The sequence below is a fragment of the Balaenoptera borealis genome (genome assembly GCF_965194805.1).
Source record: "Balaenoptera borealis genome assembly, chromosome: 6".
Taxonomy (NCBI): Eukaryota; Metazoa; Chordata; class Mammalia; order Artiodactyla; family Balaenopteridae; genus Balaenoptera; species Balaenoptera borealis.
In genome coordinates, this window is record NC_138863.1 from 45985652 (window position 1) to 46008254 (window position 22603).

The window sequence follows — 22603 nt, forward strand, 5'->3', positions numbered from 1 at the left end:
ACTCACGTATAGTCTGTGCTCATTTACATACCAACTTTCAAGCTCACAGCTTGTTAACGGCTACCTAGGCCAGAGGGTCCAGGAAACTGAAGAGAGTGTCATTTCTTCATTCTTCCTGCCCTTTGCCATTTCTGAAGCTGACTTGGTAATCATGTGAGATCACCAGTGCACACACATAACCCCAACCCTGACCCACCTTCTCAGTTGTCCCAGTGCTAGTCTAGGGCAGTGTCTGCTTTCAGGAGATAAAAGGCAGATGTGCTGCCCTATCAACATGTCCCAAACCTCTCTGCTCTTCCCAAATCTACCATGCCCCTTGACATGATACCTCTAGCTCTCTTTCTAGAGAAAGAAGATACATAATGAATAAGCTTTGGTTTTGCATCCAAAATGGTGATGGATCTTATTTTTACTCCTTTGTAAACATAAAGACTGAAGTAAAGCTACTTTTCATATGCAATGAATTCCAGCAAAAACTACCTTATTAAGACTGATTGAAAAAGTAACTTCTCCTTCATTTATCTTTATACTCCTAATTTGTTTCACAGGATGGCTTACAAGACATTCAACAAGACCTAAAAAATGTTGCTCCATTTGGGACTGAAGGTTGAAGAGTTTGAGCTGATGCTCTGTTCCTTGTGATGGGGAAGGCAAGAAAATATCATCATCTTGATGAGAAGCAAATAATGATCATAGTAAAGACAAAAAACAGGGAGCGATATAATAAAGCCAGAACTTGAAAAGGATGCTCCGGCACCTCACTGTGCATTACAGAGGTACACTGTGCAACATTGGAACCTCACTCCCAACCTCTCTCACCTTGGCTGTCTCAACCCCACTGTCACAAACTGTATGCCAAGCAATGGAAATACCAACTGTTTCAGTGTGGAAGATGGAAAAGTGTGAGTTTAGAAGAAAAAAAAAGTTTTTTGACCCGTTTCCATGGCACACCAAATTTAAAACCCAAAATGTAACCTCTTACAGAAACATTCTTCATGGTAATGAACTGGTGAAATATTCTAATAGTAGATAGCAATAAATATATTTATATACATATATATACTAAGGAGTTTTTGTTGAGTTAGCCTAGAGATTGAACCAAAATCGACTTGCAAATGAAAATTTGCAACAAAAATTCTCTTCAGAAGTTTGTAAATGCTATAATTGTGTTTCAGTTCATAGTATCATGCCAAAAGTTACATATTAAAATTTCTAAATGTAAAATAAAATATACATTTTAATGGAGAATATCGGTACAGATGATTCTAAAAGAGAATAAAATTCCTAAGTATATTTTGCCTAGAAAAAAATATCAACTGTTTTAAATTCTATCTCCCCCCAAAAAATTCCCTTAGCCAAAATCACAAAATAATGGCATCATACCTTAAGATGAGAAAATGATTTCAAATCTGTGATAAACCAAAAGTAAATAATTTAACTATAAAAATATTGAGTGTTGTCTACAGAGACTACCACTGATTTTAGCATGTGAAATATAACTCTGTCACTCCCAGTAGGAGCCCTTGCTATGTAATATAAGAAACCAATTCGATCGTGTTAACAGTCCAGCTTCTATAATGAAGTTCAGTACTCCAAGGGCAGATTGGCTTCAGTCATTAAAACAACTTCAGTAAATAGTAATCAATTGGAATGAAAGAAGATTATGTCACAAAGAGGAAAAGACCAAATTGAGGGCTGAATTATTCTAGAAAAGAGAAAAGAGCAACATGGAAAAACAACTCTGATCTGAGCTATCTAGGTAATTTTAACGTTTAAATTAATCTTATTTAGCACCTTGTATCTCTATCTACATTTAGTTTAAAATGACTGATCCCAGAGTGTTATTTGAAATACTGAAGAGTTGATGATCCAGACATGTTTTATCACCATGAAATCTTATTTCTAAGGAAAAGATGCACGTATTCTATATACTTACTGGAGATGTTGATACTTGGGTTATTCTCAACTGGTTTTCCAAATCCTGTACTTTGTTTTTAAGTTCCATATTTTCTGTTTCTAAGTCTTGAATCTAAAAAGCAAATGATTATTGAATAATCTTCAGACATTTGTTCTTGGAAAATATTGGCTGCTAAATTGTCTATATTAATGAATAGGATTTCATATTATTTAAAATTTTAATGTATTTTTTTGTGCACGGGGAGAAATTTATTTGATAAAGCTTGGGATATATCATAGAATTCTAGGTCACTGGAAAGACATATTATTAATTTTAAAATATGTTTTTATGTGTGTGCAAATTTCATGTTTCTAATACCTCATCTCTGTGTTTTCTTGTAGCACTGTGCAATCTGTACCCATAATCTTGGAGTATAACCGCAAGACAGTGAAACTTGCTTATGATGATTTTGAAAAGAGTGGAGAAAGGGTGTAATTTAATTATAAAGGAATCTGATCTGCATGGGAAACCACTTACCCAGCATCTGCTGCTTCTGCTGCTCTGATCCCCATGAGAAGCATCAGGAAGTGAAGCAAAGTCACATGAGAACACTAAGTTCTTGTGGGAATTCAATATAAAATGGTTAAAAACTGTGCAGGGGATCAGGAACGAAAAATTATAGGAACACAGTGAAAGCAGTTCCAATCAGTGTGGGGGGAATTTAATGGCAGGCCTTCTAAATTTGTTTGATGATATGCAAGTTTCTCTGTACTTACATCACATAAATGTGAAATAACAAGCTTAGTTTACTCACTCTTTTCTGTAACACTGCAATCTGTTTTCTTGTTTCAACATCTTTTCCTCCAGATTCTAGAAATTTCCTGTACGCCAGGTCAAATGCTTGGCCAATTGTTAAAGTTATCTCTTCAGCCTTTGTAAAAACCAAACAAAGATTTGCATTTTAATAATAATATGTCAGACTATTCTTTGAATCAAGAAAAACGGTAACATGAGGTATTTCAAAAGGGCAATGTCTAGGGGTAGACGTGTAGTAAATGAGCAAAGTAGTCTATGCTAACATAATAATTCAAAGCCTACCCATGCACAACATAAAAAAGAAATGTTTTGGCAATTAAATGAATAGCTGTTGAAGTTGGAAGCAAGAGTCCTATCCAACTTCTCATCTCTTTTATCATAGCATTTTTTCCCCCTAGTTTGTTTTCCTCCCTTCCTCAAATATTTAGTGCCTATTAAATAAAAGCATAGTGCCAACTGCAGTTTTTCTTGTTGCTTTGATACTTATTTCCTTTTCTTAGTGAGGAGGGTTTATTGAGCCTGGCAGTAACTTGAATGAGGTTGGCTGGGTGGTGTCTGTGGAAAACCTGATGGATGCCCTCTCTAAAGGAAGCAACTGCTTGCTACTCAGTTCCAGTTAATTTCTGGCTTGTGGAAATGAACAATTCCAACCCAGAGTTGTCGATTTTAAATATGTGAGATGAGGTCAGAAATCTGAATATTCATATGGAAAGCTCCCAATTTTAAGTGACAGTAAACAATATTTTTGTAAAACACAGTGCCGACTGAACATAATATAGCTGTCACCTGAATTTGGCCTCATAAACAATTATCAGTCTCTGGTCTATTAACTAGAAACTGCCACAAATATCCTAAGTCCACCAGTTCATTCCTTCTCCATTGATATCTCAACTGGTATCACAGTGTCTTACTGGGAACAGTGTAAAGAGTAAATAAAGATTTATTTACTTTATTAACATTATAAAGAAGTTTGGTAAAGGCATTAATTGATTTAATGCATCAGAAATATTTCATATTTAATATAACACCTCCAGATGACATAACAACTGGTAGCAATATTAAATCTTGAAAATGCCCTGCTTTCACTAATCTATTGCAAATCCTAAAATTTTGTGATTCCTAGGTGCGACCTAAATTGAAATTATGCTTTATTAATAAAGCTTAGATTACTTAAGACACTGTTATTTTTGTAGTTCACTATTTGTTTAAAAAGGCGTTTAGCCATAAAAAATATTTATAGTGTTTAACCCAACAAACCAAAAAATGCAAAATATATGCCTAAAATTATATATGAGGACTATCTGTCTTACAACAAAGATGGAAAAGAAAAAAAGCTATATTAAGGAATACTAAATAATACTAAAAAGTTAAAATGAGTTCAATGTGTCTTCTTAATAAGACAATGTGTTTTCCTCAAATACTCAAGGTGTACAGGACAGAAAATTGTTTAAACGGTAATATGGTTGATTCATCACTAATAACATTTGACTTCATGATTAATTATTTGTTTACAATAATAATTTTTTAAAATCCATAGTCTCTTTTTATGGTAAGACATGTCTTTTTAATTAAGATAGCATTTAGCTCCCTGGTAAATATTCTCCATATATTACCTCACTTGCTTCTCATGACTCTGTGAGATGGGGGTTATTATTATTCCCACAATACTTATGCAACTGCAATTCTGTGAGGTTGTATAACTTGCCTAAAATCTGATAATTAGTTAGAGGAGAATCTGGATTCAAATTCAGAATATCTGACTCTACAAGCCTCACACTTTTTGGGGGTAGGGGATAAAATTTATATATAATGAAATGCACAGACCATAATTGTACAATCAGGTGTGTTTTGACACATGTGTTTTGATACCTATATAACCACTATATCATTAAAGATATAGAATATTTCTATCATCCTTGAAAGTTCTCCTATGCCTACCTCTAGTCAAATCGCATTTCTTACGGGTAACCGTTGCTCAAATTTCTCACCATAGATCAGTTTTACCTGTCCTTGTATCTATAAAAATGGGTCATACTTTATATATTCTTTTGTATCGGTCTTCTTTTTTAGTTTCTCAGATGTTACATGTATCATTCATTTTATTGCTGATTACTTTCCATCCAGTGAATATACCACAAATGATTTTTCACTTTTCTATCAAGGGACGTTTCTGGTGTTTTCAGTCCTGAGTTATAAATAAAGCTGTTACAAACATTCTTGTAAAATCTTTTTGTGGACATATGTTTTCATATCTCTGGGTAAATACCTAGAAAGAATACCTTTCTAGGTATTTAAATCATAGGATGGGTCTCTTATATATATTATAAGAAACTGCCAAACTGCTTTCCAAAGTACCATTGTACATACCGACCAGCAGTAAAAGAGTTCTAGTTGCTCCACATTCTCACCAACATCAGATATTGATATCTTTTTAATTTAGTCATTTTACTGGATGAGTAATGCTATTGCAATGTATTTGTAACCTGAATTTCCCTGTTGAATAATATATTAGCCCAGTTTCATGTAATCATTGGCTTTTGTTATCCGCTCATTATGAACTCCCTGTAGAAGACAGTCTCTTGCCCATTTTTTATTAGTTTTTTTTGTCTTTTTATTACTGATATTTTGTTCTTTATATATTCTGGATACAAACTCTTTTTCGGATATACGTATGTGACTTGCCATTTCACTTTATAATACTGTTTATAGATTAATAGAAAATGTTTATTTTTGATTAAGTCCCATGTATCATGTTTTTCTCCTGCTATGTTTAGTGCTTTTGGGGTCACTTCTAAGAAATCATTGTGTACTCAAAGTTCATAGAGAGATTCTCCTATGTTTAATGAAAGTTTTGCAGCAGGCTATAAAAGCTTCTACTTTTATATCTATTATCCATCTCAAGTTATTTTTATGTAGCATAAGTAAGAACTAATTTTTAAGTATTATTTTTTCATATATTTAGCTAGTTGTTCCAATACCAATTATCAAAGGCTTCTTTTCTCCATTATTGTCTTGTCACATTTGTGGAAAAATCAATTGCCCACGTATGTGTGGATATTTCTGGTCTCTACAATCTAGTTTGTTTATTATTTATCTATCATTACATCAATATCACCTGATCTTGATAACGATTTCTTTGAAGTACCCTGTGAAAGCAGGTAAAATGTGTCTTCCAACTTTGGTCTTTTCTTTCAAGATTAATTTCTCTATTCTGCACTGTTTTATATTACCATATTAAAAACAAATTTTCTATTTCTACCAAAAATCCCATTGTGATTTTGATAAGGATTGTATTGAATATACAGATCAATTTGGTGGAATTGACCACTTAACTAAATTGAGCATTCCAGCCTATAAATATGGTATCTCTCTCCCATTATTTTAGGTCTTCTTTAATTTCTGCAATAGTTTGTCGACTTCAGCATATCTTCTTCAAAAAATCCTAATTATTTCATGTTTGTTGAGCTTTAGTAAACAGATTCTTATTTTTTTCTAGTAGACAGAAACAATTAATTTTTGTATATTAACCTTGTATCTTGTGATTAAATTTGCTTCATAATTATAGTAATTTGTAGATTTCATAGGACTTTCTTTGTAAAAATTCACATTACATCTGTGAAAAAGATAGTTTTACTTTTTTTCCCAATCTTTATGCCTCTTGTTTCTTTTACTAACTATTCACCAAGACATCTAATACCAGGCTAAACAGAGGTGAGAATAAGCACCCTTGCCCTGTTCCCAATCTTAAAGGAAAGCATTCAATAATTCACCATTAATTTTGATGTCACCTGCAGGATTTTTAACGTGCTTATTGGAATAAGAAACATCCCTTTTTCTCCTAGGATATTGTGAATTTTATCATCAGTTGGATTGAATTTTGTGCTTTTTCTGCATCTATGTGATAATTTTTTTTCATAGAACTTAGTGAAACTATCTGGATCTGTTATTTTACTTGTCAAGAGATTTTTAAAAATATTTAATTATACATATATTCAGATTTGTTATTTCCTCAGTTCCGTTAAATGGAGTTTTTCAAATATTCATCAATTTCATCTTACTTGCCAAATTTACTGGCACAATAGTTATATAATATTTCTCTCTGTATCCTTTTAAAGACTGTAGCATCTGTACTTATACCCACTCTTTTGTTTCTGGTATTGGTAATTTGTGCTTTCCTTTATTTTTGTCCTTGATCTGTCTTTTTAGAGGATCCTTATTGAAGAACCAACTTTTGGTTTATTAATTTTCTTTATTGTGTTTTCAACATCATCGATTCTATTATTTATTATTATTATTTTTACCTTTTACTTTGTTTTAAATTTGTTCTTATTCTAACTCCTCAAGATCAAGAGCATGATGATTACTTTTAAACTTTTTATCTTTTCTCATAGAAGCATTTAAAGCTATAAATATCCCTCTAAGAACTGCTTTAACTGTCTTTTACAAATTTTGATATTTTGTATTTTGTTGCTATTCAGATAAAAATAATATAATTCCTCTTGTGACCTTTCTTTGAGCTATTATTACGTGAAGTGTGTTTTGATTTAAAACATTTTGACAATTTGTAGTCAGAGAATATACTCTGTAAAATTTTCAATTTTGAAGTTTACTGAGTCTTAAAATATGGTCCAGGATATAAAGGATCTTTGTAAACATTCAACTGCACTCAAAAAGAAAGTATACTCTGGAGAAGCAAGAAGAACTACAATCCTGCAGCCTGTGGAACAAAAAGCACATTCACAAAAAGATAGACAAGATGAAAAGGCAGAGGGTTATGTAACAGATGATGGAACAAGATAAAACCCCAGAAAAACAACTAAATGAAGTGGGGATAGGCAACCTTCCAGAAAAAGAATTCAGAATAATGATAGTGAAGATGATCCAGGACCTCGGAAAAAGAATGGAGGCAAAGATCAAGAAGACGCAAGAAATGTTTAACAAAAACCTAGAAGAATTAAAGAACAAACAAACAGAGATGCACAATACAATAACTGAAATGAAAACTACACTAGAAGGAATCAATAGCAGAAAAACTGAGGCAGAAGAACGGGTAAGTGACCTGGAAGACAGAATGGTGGAATTCACTGCTGTGGAACAGAATAAAGAAAAAAGAATGAAAAGAAATGAAGACAGCCTAAGAGACCACTGGGACAACATTAAATGCAACAACATTCGCATTATAGGGGTCCCAGAAGGAGAAGAGAGAGAGAAAGGACTAGAGAAAATATTTGAAGAGATTATAGTCTAAAACTTCCCTAACATGGGAAAGGAAATAGCCACCCAAGTCCAGGAAGTGCAGCGAGTTCCATACAGGATAAACCCAAGGAGAAACACGCCAAGACACATAGTAATCAAATTGTCAAAATTAAAGACAAATAAAAATTATTGAAAGCAGCAAGGGAAAAACGACAAATAACATACAAGGGAACTCCCATAAGGTTAACAGCTGATTTCTCAGGAGAAACTCTACAAGCCAGAAGGGAGTGGTATGATATACTTAAAGTGATGAAAGGGAAGAACCTACAACCAAGATTACTCTAACCGGCAAGGATCTCATTCAGATTCAATGGAAAAATCCAAAGCTTTACAGACAAGCAAAAGCTAAGAGAATTCAGCACCACCAAATCAGCTCTACAACAAATACTAAAGGAACTTCTCTAAGTGGGAAACACAAGAGAAGAAAAGGACCTACAAAAACAAACCCAAAACCATTAAGTAAATGGTCATAGGAACATACATATCGATAATTACCTTAAACGTGAACAGATTAAATGCTCCAACCAAAGGACACAGGCTTGCACCTGTGTCTAACGTTACACCTAAAGGAACTAGAGAAAGAAGAACAAACAAAACACAAAGTTAGTAGAAGGAAAGAAATCATAAATATCAGAGCAGAAATAAATGAAATAGAAACAAAGAAAACAATAGCAAACATCAATAAAACTAAAAGCTGGTTCTTTGAGAAGATAAACAAAATTGATAAACCATTAGCCAGACTCATCAAAAAAAAAGAGGGAGAGGACTCAAATCAATAAAATTAGAAATGAAAAAGGGGAAGTTACAACAGACACCACGGAAATACAAAGCATCCTAAAAGACTACTACAAGCAACTTTATGCCAATAAATTGGACAACCTAGAAGAAATGGACAAATTCTTCGAAAGGTATAACCTTCCAAGACTGAACCAGGAAGAAATAGAAAATATGAACAGACCAATCACAAGTAATGAAATTGAAACTGTGATTAAAAATCTTCCAACAAACAAAAGTCCAGGACCAGATGGCTTCACAGGTGAATTCTATCAAACATTTAGAGAAGAGCTAACACCGATCCTTCTCAAACTCTTCCAAAAAATTGCAGAGGAAGGAACACTCCCAAACTCATTCTATGAGGCCACCATCACCCTGATACCAAAACCAGACAAACATACTACAAAAAAAAAAAAAAAAAAATTACAGACAAATATCACTGAGGAATATAGATGTAAACATCCTCAACAAAATACTAGCAAACAGAATCCAACAACACATTAAAAGGATCATACACAATGACAAAGTGGGATTTATCCCAGGGATGCAAGGATTCCTCAATATATGCAAATCAATCAACGAGATACACCATATTAACAAATTGAAGAATAAAAACCATATGATCATCTCAATAGATGCAGAAAAACCTTTTGACAAAATTCAACACCCATTTTCGATAAAAACTCTCCAGAAAGTGGGCATAGAGGGAACCTACCTCAACATAATAAAGGCCATATATGACAAACCCACAGCAAACATCATTCGCAATGGTGAAAAACTAAAAGCATTTCCTCTAAGATCAGGAACAAGACAAGGATGTCCACTCTCACCACTATTATTCAACATAGTTTTGGAAGTCCTTGCCACGGCAATCAGAGAAGAAAAAGAAATAAAAGGAATACAAACTGGAAAAGAAGAAGTAAAGCTGTCACTGTTTGCAGATGACATGATACTATACATAGAGAATCCTAAAAATGCTACCAGCTAATCAATGAATTTGGTAAAGTTGCAGGATACAAAATTAATACACAGAAATCTCTTGCATTCCTATACACTAATGATGAAAAACCTGAAAGAGAAATTAAGGAAACACTCCCATCTACCATTGCAACAAAAAGAATAAAATACCTAGGAATAAACCTACCTAGGGAGACAAAAGGCCTGTATACAGAAAACTATAAGACACTGATGAAAGAAATTAAAGATGATACTAACAGATGGAGAAATATACCATGTTCCTGGATTGGAAGGATCAATATTGTGAAAATGACTATACTACCCAAAGCAATCTACAGATTCAATGCAATCCCTATCAAATTACCAGTGGCATTTTTTATGGAACTAGAACAAAAAATCTTAAAATTTGTATGGAGACACAGAAGACCCCGAATAGCCAAAGCAGTCTTGAGGGTAAAAAACGGAGCTGGAGGAATCAGACTCCCTGACTTCAGACTGTACTACAAAGCTACAGTAATCAAGACAATATGGTACTGGCACAAAAACAGAAACATAAATCAATGGAACAAGATAGAAAGCCCAGAGACAAACCCACGCACCTATGGTCAACTAATCTATGACAAAGGAGGCAAGGATATACAATGGAGAAAAGACAGTCTCTTCAATAAGTGGTGCTGGGAAAACTGGACAGCTACATGTAAAAGAATGATATTAGAACACTCCCTAACACGATACACAAAAATAAAGTCAAAATGGATTCGAGACCTAAATGTAAGACCAGACACTATAAAACTCTTAGAGGAAAACATAGGAAGAACACTCTTTGACATAAATCACAGCAAGATATTTTTTTACCCACCTCCTAGAGTAATGGAAATAAAAACAAAAATAAACAAATGGGACCTAATGAAATTTCAAAGCTTTTGCACAGCAAAGGAAACCATAAACAAGACCAAAAGACAACCCTCAGAATGGGAGTAAATATTTGCAAACGAATCAACAGACAAAGGATTAATCTCCAATATATATAAACAGCTCATGTAGCTCAATATTAAGAGAAACAAACAATCTAATCCAAAAATGGGCAGAAGACCTAAACAGACATTTCTCCAAAGAAGACATACAGATGGCCAAGAAACACATGAAAAGCTGCTCAACATCACTAATTATTAGAGAAATGCAAATCAAAACTACAGTGAGGTATCACCTCACACCAGTTCAAATGGGCATCATCAGAAAATCTACAAACAACAAATGCTGGAGAGGGTGTGGAGAAAAGGGAACACTCTTGCACTGTTGGTGGGAATGTAAACTGATACAGCCACTATGGAGAACAGTTTGGAGGTTCCTTAAAAAACTAAAAATAGAATTACCATATGATCCAGCAATCCCACTACTGGGCATATACCCAGAGAAAACCATAATTCAAAAAAGACACATGCACCCCAATGTTCATTGCAGCACTATTTACAATAGCCAGGTCATGGAAGCAACCTTAATGACCATTGACAGAGGAATGGATAAAGAAGTTGTGGTACATATATACAATAGAATATTACTCAGCCATAAAAACTAACGAAATTGAGTCATTTGTTGAGACATGGATGGATCTAGAGACTGTCATACAGAGTGACGTAAATCAGAAAGAGAAAAACAAATATCATATATTAACGTATGTATGTGGAACCTAGAAAAATGGTACAGGTGAACCGGTTTACAGGGCAGAAGTTGAGACACAGATGTAGAGAACAAACGTATGGACATCAAGGGGGGAAAGCCGCGGGGGTGTGGGGGTGGTGGTGTGCTGAATTGGACGATTGGGATTGAATGTATACACTGATGTGTATAAAATTGATGACTAATAAGAACCTGCTGTATAAAAAAATAAATTAAATTAAATTAAAACATTAAAAAAAAAGTATACTCTGCTGTTGCTTGGGATAATGTTCTAACATGTCAATTAGATCAAAGTGGTGAATATTATTTTTTCATTTTGTTAAGTTTATTTTTTTCTATTTGCTCTGTCAATTGCTGAGAATGGCATTAACATCTATGACTATGGGTGTCAATTTGTCTTTTTCTTCCTGTAATTGTTAGATTTTCTCCTTCATTTCTTAAAAATCAGTGTTATTAAATGAAACACAGTGGTCCTTTAATCACTGTGGGCTCTATCTCTTAATGTCTGGTAATATTCCTTGCCTTGGAGTCACCTTTTTGATATGAGTATAGCCACAGCAACTTTCTCACACTTATTGCTTGCATGGCATATGTTTATTCAATCTTTTGTTTTTTACCTATATTTTTCTTTACATTTAAAGTGTGTGTTTTCTAGAGACCAAACAGTTGGTCATTTTAAAATTGCTGTCTGATAATCTCAGCCTTTGATTGGTATATTTTTACATTTACGTTGTTCTTTATTTTCTATTTGGTCCACCTGCTTTTATGTTGCTGTTCTTTTCCTGCCTTCTTTAAATTTCATTTAAAAAAATTAGTTTTCCATTATATGTTCTCTATAGGCTTTTAGCTATACGCATTTGAATTACTTTTAGTGGATTGCTCTAGTGATTACAATACGCATCGTTAAGTTACCAGAGTCCACTTAGAGTTAATATGGTATCATTTCACATAAATAATAACAACCTTGAAATAGTGTAAGTCTATTAAGTCCAATAGTATACATCCTTTGTGCTATTACTGTCATTTGTTAACATCATGATACAAGGCTACAATTTTTGCTTTAACCAGTTCTTTTTTAAAGAATGGACAGACATTTAGTCACAATTTTTCCAGAGCTTTTTTTTCTTTATCTTTTTTGCACATTTGAATTTCCTTTTTGTGTCATTTCCCTTTGGGTTAAAGAACTTCCTTTAGCATACCTTGAAGCACAGTTCTGCTAGTAATAAATCACTCCAGTTTCATTTATCTCAAAATATTTTGACTTAAATTTTGAGCCTTCAATGGGTGTAAAACTCTGTTATGACATCTCTTTACTTTATGCATGTTAAAGGTATTGTTATATTCTCCTCTGGCCTCTACTGATACTAATGAAAAGTCAGCTGCCATTCATACTACTTTTTTATCTGTATGTAAAGATATGTCTTTTTAAAAATTTTCTGGATGATTTCAAGATCCATTCATTCCCTCAATCATTCTCTTGCTCTCTCTTTCTCTCTCCAACTCTCTTATAGATAGTCTGTGATATAATTACAGGTAGTTTTCTTTATAATTTATTCAGCTTGAAGTTTGTCAAGTTTCTCAAATCTGTAAATTGACAATTTTCACCAAATTTGGGAATTCTTCAGCCAGTACTTTTTTTCTTTCCTACTTTCTCTCTCCTGTCTTCTTGTGATTTTTGTTTCACATATGTTAGAACTCTATCTTGTCCAGCAGGTGATTATAGCTCTGTTATTCAATATTATTATTATTATTTATTTTCTCTGTTCGTTTGATTGGATAATTTCTCTCATCTATCTTCCAGATTACTGACCATTTTTTCTGCCATCCTAAATCTGATGTTAAGCTTATTTTTTTTCTTTTCAGTTATTCTACCTAACCATTTAATTATTTTTTATATTTGCTATTTCTATGCTGAAATTTTCATGTTTACTTATTACTACCTTCTTTTCCTTTAATTCCCTGAATACATGTATAACCCACATTAAAGTCTTTGACCATTACAGATAAATTTAAAGTTTCCTTTAGATCTTTAACTTTAATCTTGGCCCCCTCTAGTCTTCATGGAGGTAACAACTATAAGATGTTTATCATTCTGGAGGTTATGGGTTTTGCATATATTTACACATATGTATATGTTTACATATGCTCTAAGGGTATAATAATACTAAAGTTTGATTATGGGAGCAACCTGTAAGTCTAAAATTCCTCATTATATATTAAGTTCAGTTACATCAGTTATATTAATTTCACCTATAATATTAAATATTAATCATATTAACTTCGCAAGAAACACAATGTTCTATATTAGAAAATAATTATTTATTGCCATAAACATGTAATATAAGCTATTAAAATTCATCTAATATCATATCCACAAATCTATGACAGAAATGACATACTCTAATGGTTTTTCACTGGCTGTTTAGAATAAAAACATTTTGGTTATATATGAGTCTGATAACAACAACAACAAAAAAATCCCCAATCCTACTAAGTTAAAGAAGTTTCCTTCTTTTCCTATTTTTCTGAGATTTTTTAACCATGAACGGGGGTTGATTATTTTCAAATATTTTTTAAAACATTGATAGGATCATATACTTTTCTTCTTTAGCCTGTTAATATGGTTAATTATACTGTTGGATTTTTTATGTTGAATAAAACTTACATCCCAGGAACAAACTCTACTTGGTCTTGGTGTATAATTCTTTTATATATTGCTGAATTATATTTAATATTGTGTTAGAAATTTTTGCATCTATATTCCTGAGGGATATTGGTCTGTAGTTTCCTTTTTTTGCACTATCTTTACTTGGTTTTGGTGTCTGGAAAATAATAGCTTCATAAAATGAATTTGGGGAATTCTCTCACCTCTTCTATTTTCTGGAATAGCTTGTGTCGAACAATGTTAACTCCTCTTTAAGCATTTTATGGATTCTTCCAGTGAAACTATCTAGGACTGGAGATTTCTCTTTTAATAAGTGTGAAATTATAAATTCAATTTCCTTTATAGTTACAGGGCTATTCAAATTATCTAATATTGGGTGGTATGCAGTAGTTGATTATAGCACCCTCTTATTATTTTTTGATACCTGGAGGGTCTTCAGTGAAATTCCTGTTTCATGCCAGATATTGGTAACTTGTGTCTTTTTTTTTGTTGTTGTTTTGCCAATCTTAACTGAAATTTTGTTACTTTTATGATCTTTTAAAAAAACAGCTCTTTGTTTAATTGATTTTCTCATTGTTTTTGTTTTCAACTTCATTAATTTTCTTCTCTTATCTTTCTTATTTTCTTCCTTTTGCCTACTTTAATTTGATAAGTGCTTGGGCTGGGAGCTTAGATTATTAATTTGAAACTTTCTGCTTTCAAATATTTTAACTTAGTTGTTAAAATTTCTCTCTCAGAACTGTTTTAGCTGTATCACATAAATGCTGATATGTTCTATTTCATTTCTATATAGTTCACACATTTAAAGTTTTTCTTCTTAAAGATTCCTCTTTAACATATGGAATGTTTACAAATGTGATGTCCTTCTTGACATATGGAAAAACAAAACTTCCAAGTTTTTGAAGACATTCCTGTTATCTTTCTGTTATTGATTTTTAGGTCGATTTCTTTCTTGTCAGAGAACACATGCTTTATAATTTCAACTCTTTTAAACTTTTGAGATTTGTTTTGTAGCCCAAGATATGGTCTATTTTGGTACATGTTCCTTTGGCACTGGAAAACAATATGCATTCTGTTGTTATTGAATGAAGTTCCCTTTAGTTGTTAATTAGATTCCATTGGTTGTTGATGTTGTTGAGTTCTATATTCTTGATGATTTCCTGTATAGTTGTTCTATTAATTTTAAGAAAAGTGGTGGTGAAGTCTCCAGCTATAATTGTGTATTTGTCTATTTACCCTATATTTCTTTTCAGTTCTATCAGTTTTTGTTTCATTTATTTTGCAGCTCTGTGATATGATCATGTAAATTTAGGATTGTTATTCTTCTTGGTGGTATGACCCTTTTATCATTAAATAATGTCCTTCTTTGTCTCTGATAATTTTCTTTACTTTGAAGTGTACTTTATCTGATATTAATACACTTACTTGTGCTTTCTTAGAATAATTTTTGCATGATACATCTTTTTTCATTATTTTATTTTTACCCTTCTTATATCACCTGTATCATTATACTTGCAGCAAGTTTCTTGAAGACAACATATATCTGGGTTTTTAAAAATCTACTCTAGCAATCTCTTCCAATTAGTATACTTAGACCACTTAGATTTAATGTAATTTTTGATATATTAGAGGTTAAATTTCCATTTAATATTTTTCTTTTCTATTATTTCTATTTTTTCTCTTTCTGTTTTCTTTTCACTGAATTTTTATGGGTTTTTAAAACATTTTTATAATAAAATTTTGATTTACCCATAGTATTTTAAAATGTATCCCATTTTATAACTTTTTTAGTGGCTGCTCTGGAATTCACATTATATTTATACAACTTATCACAGTCTACTAGTGTTGTCATTTTTCCAGTTCAAGAGAGGTGTAGAAACCTTACCTGCCTTTACATCTCTTCAACCTTCTCTGTTTATAATATAATTGCCTTACATATTTTCTATATATTCATTTAGAATCATATCAGAAAGTATTTTTTGCTTCTACTGTCAATCATAATTTAGAAAACTAAAGATTTACCCATATCCTTGCTTATCCTGTTCTTTTTTCCTTCCTCATGTTCCAAGCTGCCTTCTTTTATTGTTTAGAGAACTTCCTTTAACCATTCACTTAGGGTAGATCTGGGAGTGACAAATAATCTTAGTTTTCCTTCATTTGATAATTTTTTGATTTCTCTTTAATTTCTGAAGTATATGTTTTTTCCTGGATATAAAATTCTGGTTTGACAGCACTCCTTTTTTTTTTGTTTGCACTCAAAATATACTGTGCTACTTCCTTCTCGCCGTCACGGTTTCTAATAAGGAATACACTGTCGTTTGAATTGATGTTTCTGCTATAGGTAAGGACTAGTTTATCTCTTGCTGATTTAAAAGATTTTCTGTCTTTAGTTTTCAGAAGTTTGATTATGTATGATGTGACTTGGTGTGGAATTAGTTGGGTTTATCCTGTTTGGAGTTCATTCAATTTCTTGAATCTATAGGTTTATGTCTTTTGCCAAATTTGGGAAGTTTGCAACTATTATTTCTTCATGTGTTTTTTTCAAGGCTACCTTTTTTTCTCTCTCTTTCCAGGACTCTGGTGACACATGAATGTTAGATATTTTGTTGTAGTCCCACAGGTCCCTGAAGTTCTGTTTTGTTTTTTGCTTTTGTATTGTTTTGTGTGTATGCCTGTGTGCACATGTGTGTGTGCATACATATGTGTATGCTTATTATCTCTGTGTTGTTCAGATTGGGCATTTTCTATTTTTTGATCTTCTAGGTTGTTGATTCTTTCTTCTGTCCTCTCCCTTCTGAGCCCATATACTGCGTTTTTTATTTGGCTATCGCATTTTTCAGTTCTAATATTCTCAGTTGGGTTTTCTTTATATCTTCAATTTCTTTGCTTTGATTTTCTATTTCTTTGATAATACTTTCTACTTTTTGTTTCAAGTGTGATTGTAATGGTTTATTTTATTATTTTTATGTTGGCTGTTTTAAAAATTTTGTCTGGTAACTCTAATATCTCTCTCATCTCAGTGTTGAGATCTATTGGTCGTCTTTTTTCATTTAGTTTATTTTCCAATTATTGATACGATGAGTGATTTTCAATTGAATCCTGGATATTTTAGGTATTATGTTATGAGATGCTGGAAATTATTTAAACTTTGTGTTTGGGTGGCTCTCTCTGACACAGTTCCAGGAGGGGAATGGGAATGGGAGAGCACTGCCTCATTACTGCCTGATGGGGATAGAAGTTTAGCTTCCTTACTTGGCCTCTCTTCATTACTGCTTAGCAGGGCTGGGTACTCTAGCTCCCCACATTATCCTCATTGTCACCATGGAGGGAGACTCATTAACACAACATGTTAACAAAGTAGTGAACTCCAGTCTCGTGGCATGCTAAGAGGGGCTTCATCTATCTTTCAAACTCTCAACAATTTCATGGAAGTACTGAAAGGATAAAATATAATGAATACATAAGACAAGGCTCCTGGAACAGGTCACAGTTTGGGAGTAAGATAACATGACTGGACAAATGTTACAATGGAAATACAAGGTATTAAATTTCAATCCTGAAAAAAAAAAAAATTCAATCCTGATTCTGTTATCTCCTAGCTTTGTAACTTTGGGAAAGTCACTCAACTTCTCAAGCTTTGGTTTCTTAAAATAAGAGGAAGAGTTGTGTGAATTTGGCCATAATTTATTTTCCTGTTTTAATTTTCAATAACTAGGAAATGAGAATTAGAAAGGATGGCATTTCAAAATTCTGCATACATATAAAATCAATTTTATGAATATAGACATTGTTATAATTAGAGCAAATAAAACCTTGAGGTGAAAATGATATAATGAAACTTTGAGGAAACATGTCCTCTTTAAGCTAATGAAAGTGATGCCAACTTATAGTTGGAGAGATATCTTGGATCCTTGCTTTTCAAAGCTCAGACTTCCATCTACCTTCAGCAGAATCACTTGGTGGACTTGTTAAATGTAGAGTTCCTGAGCTCCAGCACGAATCAATATGAACTTATTTTTTGTAGTGGGAGCCAATGAGCTGTATTGTAAAGGGTCCTCCATTATGCACACTAATGGTTGTGAGCCACTGCTGTAGGCTTCAAGAAAATATTTTCAACCTTCAAGAAAAAAGAAAGCTAATATGGTATATCCAGAGAGGAATAATGGGTCAAGGAACTGAAATTCTGGAAATCAGTTACAAACAATTACGATCAGGGAGTAACAGAGTTTATACTTTGAAAACAATAAAAGTACATGGGAATTCTAGCAAGCTTGTATTTTAAATAATCATGTAATAAATTTGGAGATCAAAGAAAGATAAAACATGTGACATAAGGTTATAAGAAGACTAGTATTTATAATGGACTTGGGTTATGAATATTTCAAAGGACCCCAAGGAAGTTTATTCCTATGTGTAAGACAAGAAAGAAGGGCAACTGAATTTACTGTTTGTCATAAGTGGTAAAAGGTTATAATATCTTACACATAGAAGATATTCAATAAGTATCAACCTTAATCTTCTCAATCACAGAGAAAACATCTGCAAGCAATCATGGTTAAGAAGCATTTGGGGGCTTCCCTGGTGGCGCAGTGGTTGAGAATCTGCCTGCCAATGCAGGGGACACGGGTTCGAGCCCTGGTCTGGGAGGATCCCACGTGCCACGGAGCGACTGGGCCTGTGAGCCACAACTACTGAGCCTGAGCGTCTGGAGCCTCTGCTCCGCAACAAGAGAGGCCGCGATAGTGAGAGGCCCGCGCACCGCACTGGGGAGTGGCTCCCACTCGCCGCAGCTGGAGAGAGCTCTCACACAGAAGCGAAGACCCAACACAGCCAAAAATAAACATAATAAATAAATAATAAATAAAAATTAAAAAAAAAAAAGAAGCATTTGGGACATTAAATATAATGCATTCATTCGATAGGATGCATTTCAAAAACAACTTTTTAATTTCATATAAAATGCCATATTGTTCACATAATATTGTCTTATATGGATAAGCATATTTTTCTGACGAGATGTTTCATATATTCATCAAATTCCCAATACATATTATGATGCTGAGTAGCTTAGCACATTAGTTTGCCTGTTTAAAGAACTACAGTTTAAAAGATACAGATAATAACTTGCTCTACCTTTTGTAAATCTGTCCACATAGTCTTTTCTTTAAAGAAAAAATTCATTGAGCATCTATTGTTCACCTGATGCAGGAGTTATATGGACAAATAAAAGTATTTGTTTTTAAGAAGCTCACGTACTGAAACCAGAGAAATAAATTATATAATAGTGATAATATTAGTCCCTGCTATTTTTGACAGTATGAAAAATGAGCAAATAAATAAATTAAGTTTCTTTCTGTCTAAGGCAATCATGTTGTTGAGGTTAGATGTTCTTCCTCAATTAAAGCTATCAAAGGCTACAACGTGTGCTTGGAATTCACATCTTATGTTTTATAACAGGACCTCGGACTAGGTTATGATTAGCATTAGCTTATGCTTGTAGTCAAGAAATGGGGTTTTCCTTAAGATTCCAGATGATTAAAGAACTGTTAGTGAACTTAACTTTGGAATTCTCTAATTGTTCTTACTTGCTAAGAACTTTAGATTATATTCACAAGCTCATACACAGGCACACACACACGCCCATACAATTCTACCACCTTTCATTATATTAAGTTTTCTGAATAGTGAAAATCAAGAACCAGATTTTCAAAGTATTGGAGACTTTTTTTGAGAAGCCATACACATTTCATTTCCTGGAGTTTAAAATATTTATTTTCATCAGATCCATCACATTCTGGAAAAAAAAAAAATCAATACTTTGGTCGCAATTACTCTTTTGCATTATATGCATATTACTAAATCATATTTGAGTTTAAAATTTCAAATAAATCAAGTGATTATAAGACAAATGTATAACATAAGCATGACATTCTAAGAAAAGAAATTTGCATGAAAGCTTGTGCCCGTGAACATGAGAATTTAGTTAAGGATGAAATCCTGAAGCATATTCTCATGACAGGATGAATCTATTAGTGTAGTTAAGTATTTACAGACCTTATTCATTTCCAAATACTTTACTAATGCCAGAAACAAGATAATTCCTGGCTTGTAGAGCAGAACAAACCACCCTAAAACATCTGGCATACTTACACACTTTTCACTGTCAAATACATAGCACAAATGTTTATTTGACTCAGAATCTTTGCATATGAAAGTGAATATCCTCTTGTCAGTTTTATCATCTGCACAAAATGATATTCTGTGAAGCTGGCAATTGTGTTGAACTTCCTGTGAACACAGATGAAAATAAACGTAGTTGAAGAGATTTTTTTTTTCATTTTCTGATATACCAGCTGTGCTAATAACATACAACTTATGAAACATCATCTGTCATACCTTGATTTTATAATTACATACACCTCAAACTTAAACAAATACGTAATGAGATAAACCTCCTGACTCAGGATTAAACTAAGATAGTCATTTCAATAGCACTTAGAAAAACACAAGGGAAAAGAGGATCAGAGGTTCATGGGCTTCCTGAGCTACAGGGGATTCAGAGACCATTATTTTAAATTGTGCAATTCTAGTTAGGAGGATATTGAGGTCTAGAGAGATTAAGATGCTTCCACAAGGTTACAGAATTAGCAGAACCCTTTTTAACCAGAATACTTTTCATTTTATCTTACTGCTACTAACATTACAGTTTAAAACATAACTTCATTTGTACACAATTTCATATGAAACATACTACATATTACATGTCTTCATGGTAACTCATACACTCTTGAAACTCTTCTAAGGAAATCATACTTGCAACTTCTGTAATGTTTTCCATTGGATCAATGAGTGAAGAAGATCTACACATCCAGCTTCTAAATTACTGAATCAACCTTGTTAATCAGTAGAAAGATAAATACTACATATATATATATACATATATATATATGTATATATATACATCATATACTGCAACTATAGCATCTGTCACTACATCCTTCCGAGTTCAGGGTTTGACGTGCCAGCTTGCTGAGATTTTCTCTACCACTCTGATTCACGTTACTGCCCTTCAGACCAAAAATGAGTACATAAAACAAGTTACACAAATAAATGCTAAGAGAATTTGTCTACAGCCTGCATTCTTGACTGCATACAAAACAAATGGTAAGTCATCAAAGGGTTGTTTGCAAGCATGAAAATTAAAATGAGGCTGTATACTGTATGACTGTAAACAACTTACTAAGGCTTCTGATGAAGTCATCTTTCCTCTCTTGTGGTTAGTGCTGAGATGGACACTGGCCACGTTTGTCTGAGACTATCCTTCTCCTACACTTTGCCTGATTGACCAGTCTTTTTCTCACTGGCATATCTTTGTTTTATTATTAATACAGTCAAACGATGGCCTTCAGCTGTACTGTAGCTCCCAAATACTGATAGCAGGTCTACACCAGTTTACTAACTGTATAATCATGTTAAACATAAAAAGGGCATATCATTGCTATACAATATAGAAAAAGGATTCATTTTTTTCCATTTATAGGAGAAATTACAAGTATTTAACATGAAAACACATCATTTACACAGCTGGTGGTGAAACCTATGCAGTCCCTCATTCACTCACCAACCAATGTGATCACAGAAAACCTTTGGTTATGACAGTTGGGAATCATCTTAAGTTCTGTTTAGACTGGCAAGAGGTATCTTTCTACAAAAGAAGACCAGGGTGCTGAAACTTATAATTTTATTACTTTTGTGAATTTTTGTTGCTGTGATACATCTTTATGATGTAGTACTGATTTCTGGTGAGACAGGATAAAGAGACTCAGGAATACAATTAAGCACAGTGAGAACACAATTATCCTTTAACACTGACGATATATTATTGGAGTTGGAACAAAACATAAGTAAATCCCCAATTCACCTATACCACCTTTTTCCAGCAATGCAAAATCTCCATTTGGAGGACAAGTGAGAAAAGCAAAAGGGGAAAAGACACAGAAAGAAAGATATTGGAGTCAACTGAGATTGCTTTTCACTTCCATTTTCATCCATCCAAATGGTATAGAAAAATGGTCTATTTTCTATCAAGTCCGTTTGGTTAAGAGTAAATTTTTAAATATATAAATATATTTACTATATAAATGTATAGTAAACATATGTATATTTTACTATAAATAAATTTATCTTAGGACCATCATATTTAATTATTCTTTTCCTAAATTACAGGTTATACCCCAAATAAAATATATGATAGATTTTTTTCTGATTCACTCACATCTCCTCAAATAGTGGTTCCTAAATGCATATCTGTGAACAGGCTGTATCAGAGTCACCTGGGGAGGTTTTCTTGTTTTTTATAATATAGATACTAAGTCTTGTTCTGTAGATTCTGAATCTGAAAGGCCTAGGGGGTCTCCAGCAAGCGGCATTCTCAGGAGCCTCCTAGGGGCACTAATGCCCAGAAGAGCTGGTAATCCCTTTTTTAGATTACCTATATGTTTTTATGGATTCAAAAAGTGGTATATTCTATAATAGGTAAACAGTCAGACACTCTATATTCA

General features: G+C 33.1%; 1 protein-coding gene across 12 annotated transcripts in view; it reads right to left on the bottom strand.

Annotated features, from left to right (window-relative positions):
• The window catches only part of GULP1 (GULP PTB domain containing engulfment adaptor 1), a 367595-nt gene that overhangs the window by 27258 nt on the left and 317734 nt on the right, over nt 1-22603 (bottom strand). For 9 of the 12 annotated variants that reach the window (XM_082397569.1, XM_082397571.1, XM_082397566.1 and 6 more), the window contains 4 exons: nt 20193-20330; nt 2712-2828; nt 2435-2515; nt 1937-2029 (listed from right to left, as the gene is read on the bottom strand). In XM_082397569.1, the coding sequence (XP_082253695.1) occupies nt 1937-2029; nt 2435-2515; nt 2712-2828; nt 20193-20330 (429 nt within the window). The remainder of the gene's footprint in view (nt 1-1936; nt 2030-2434; nt 2516-2711; nt 2829-20192; nt 20331-22603) is intronic. The other 3 variants (XM_082397576.1, XM_082397567.1, XM_082397568.1) reach the window with 1 other exon arrangement.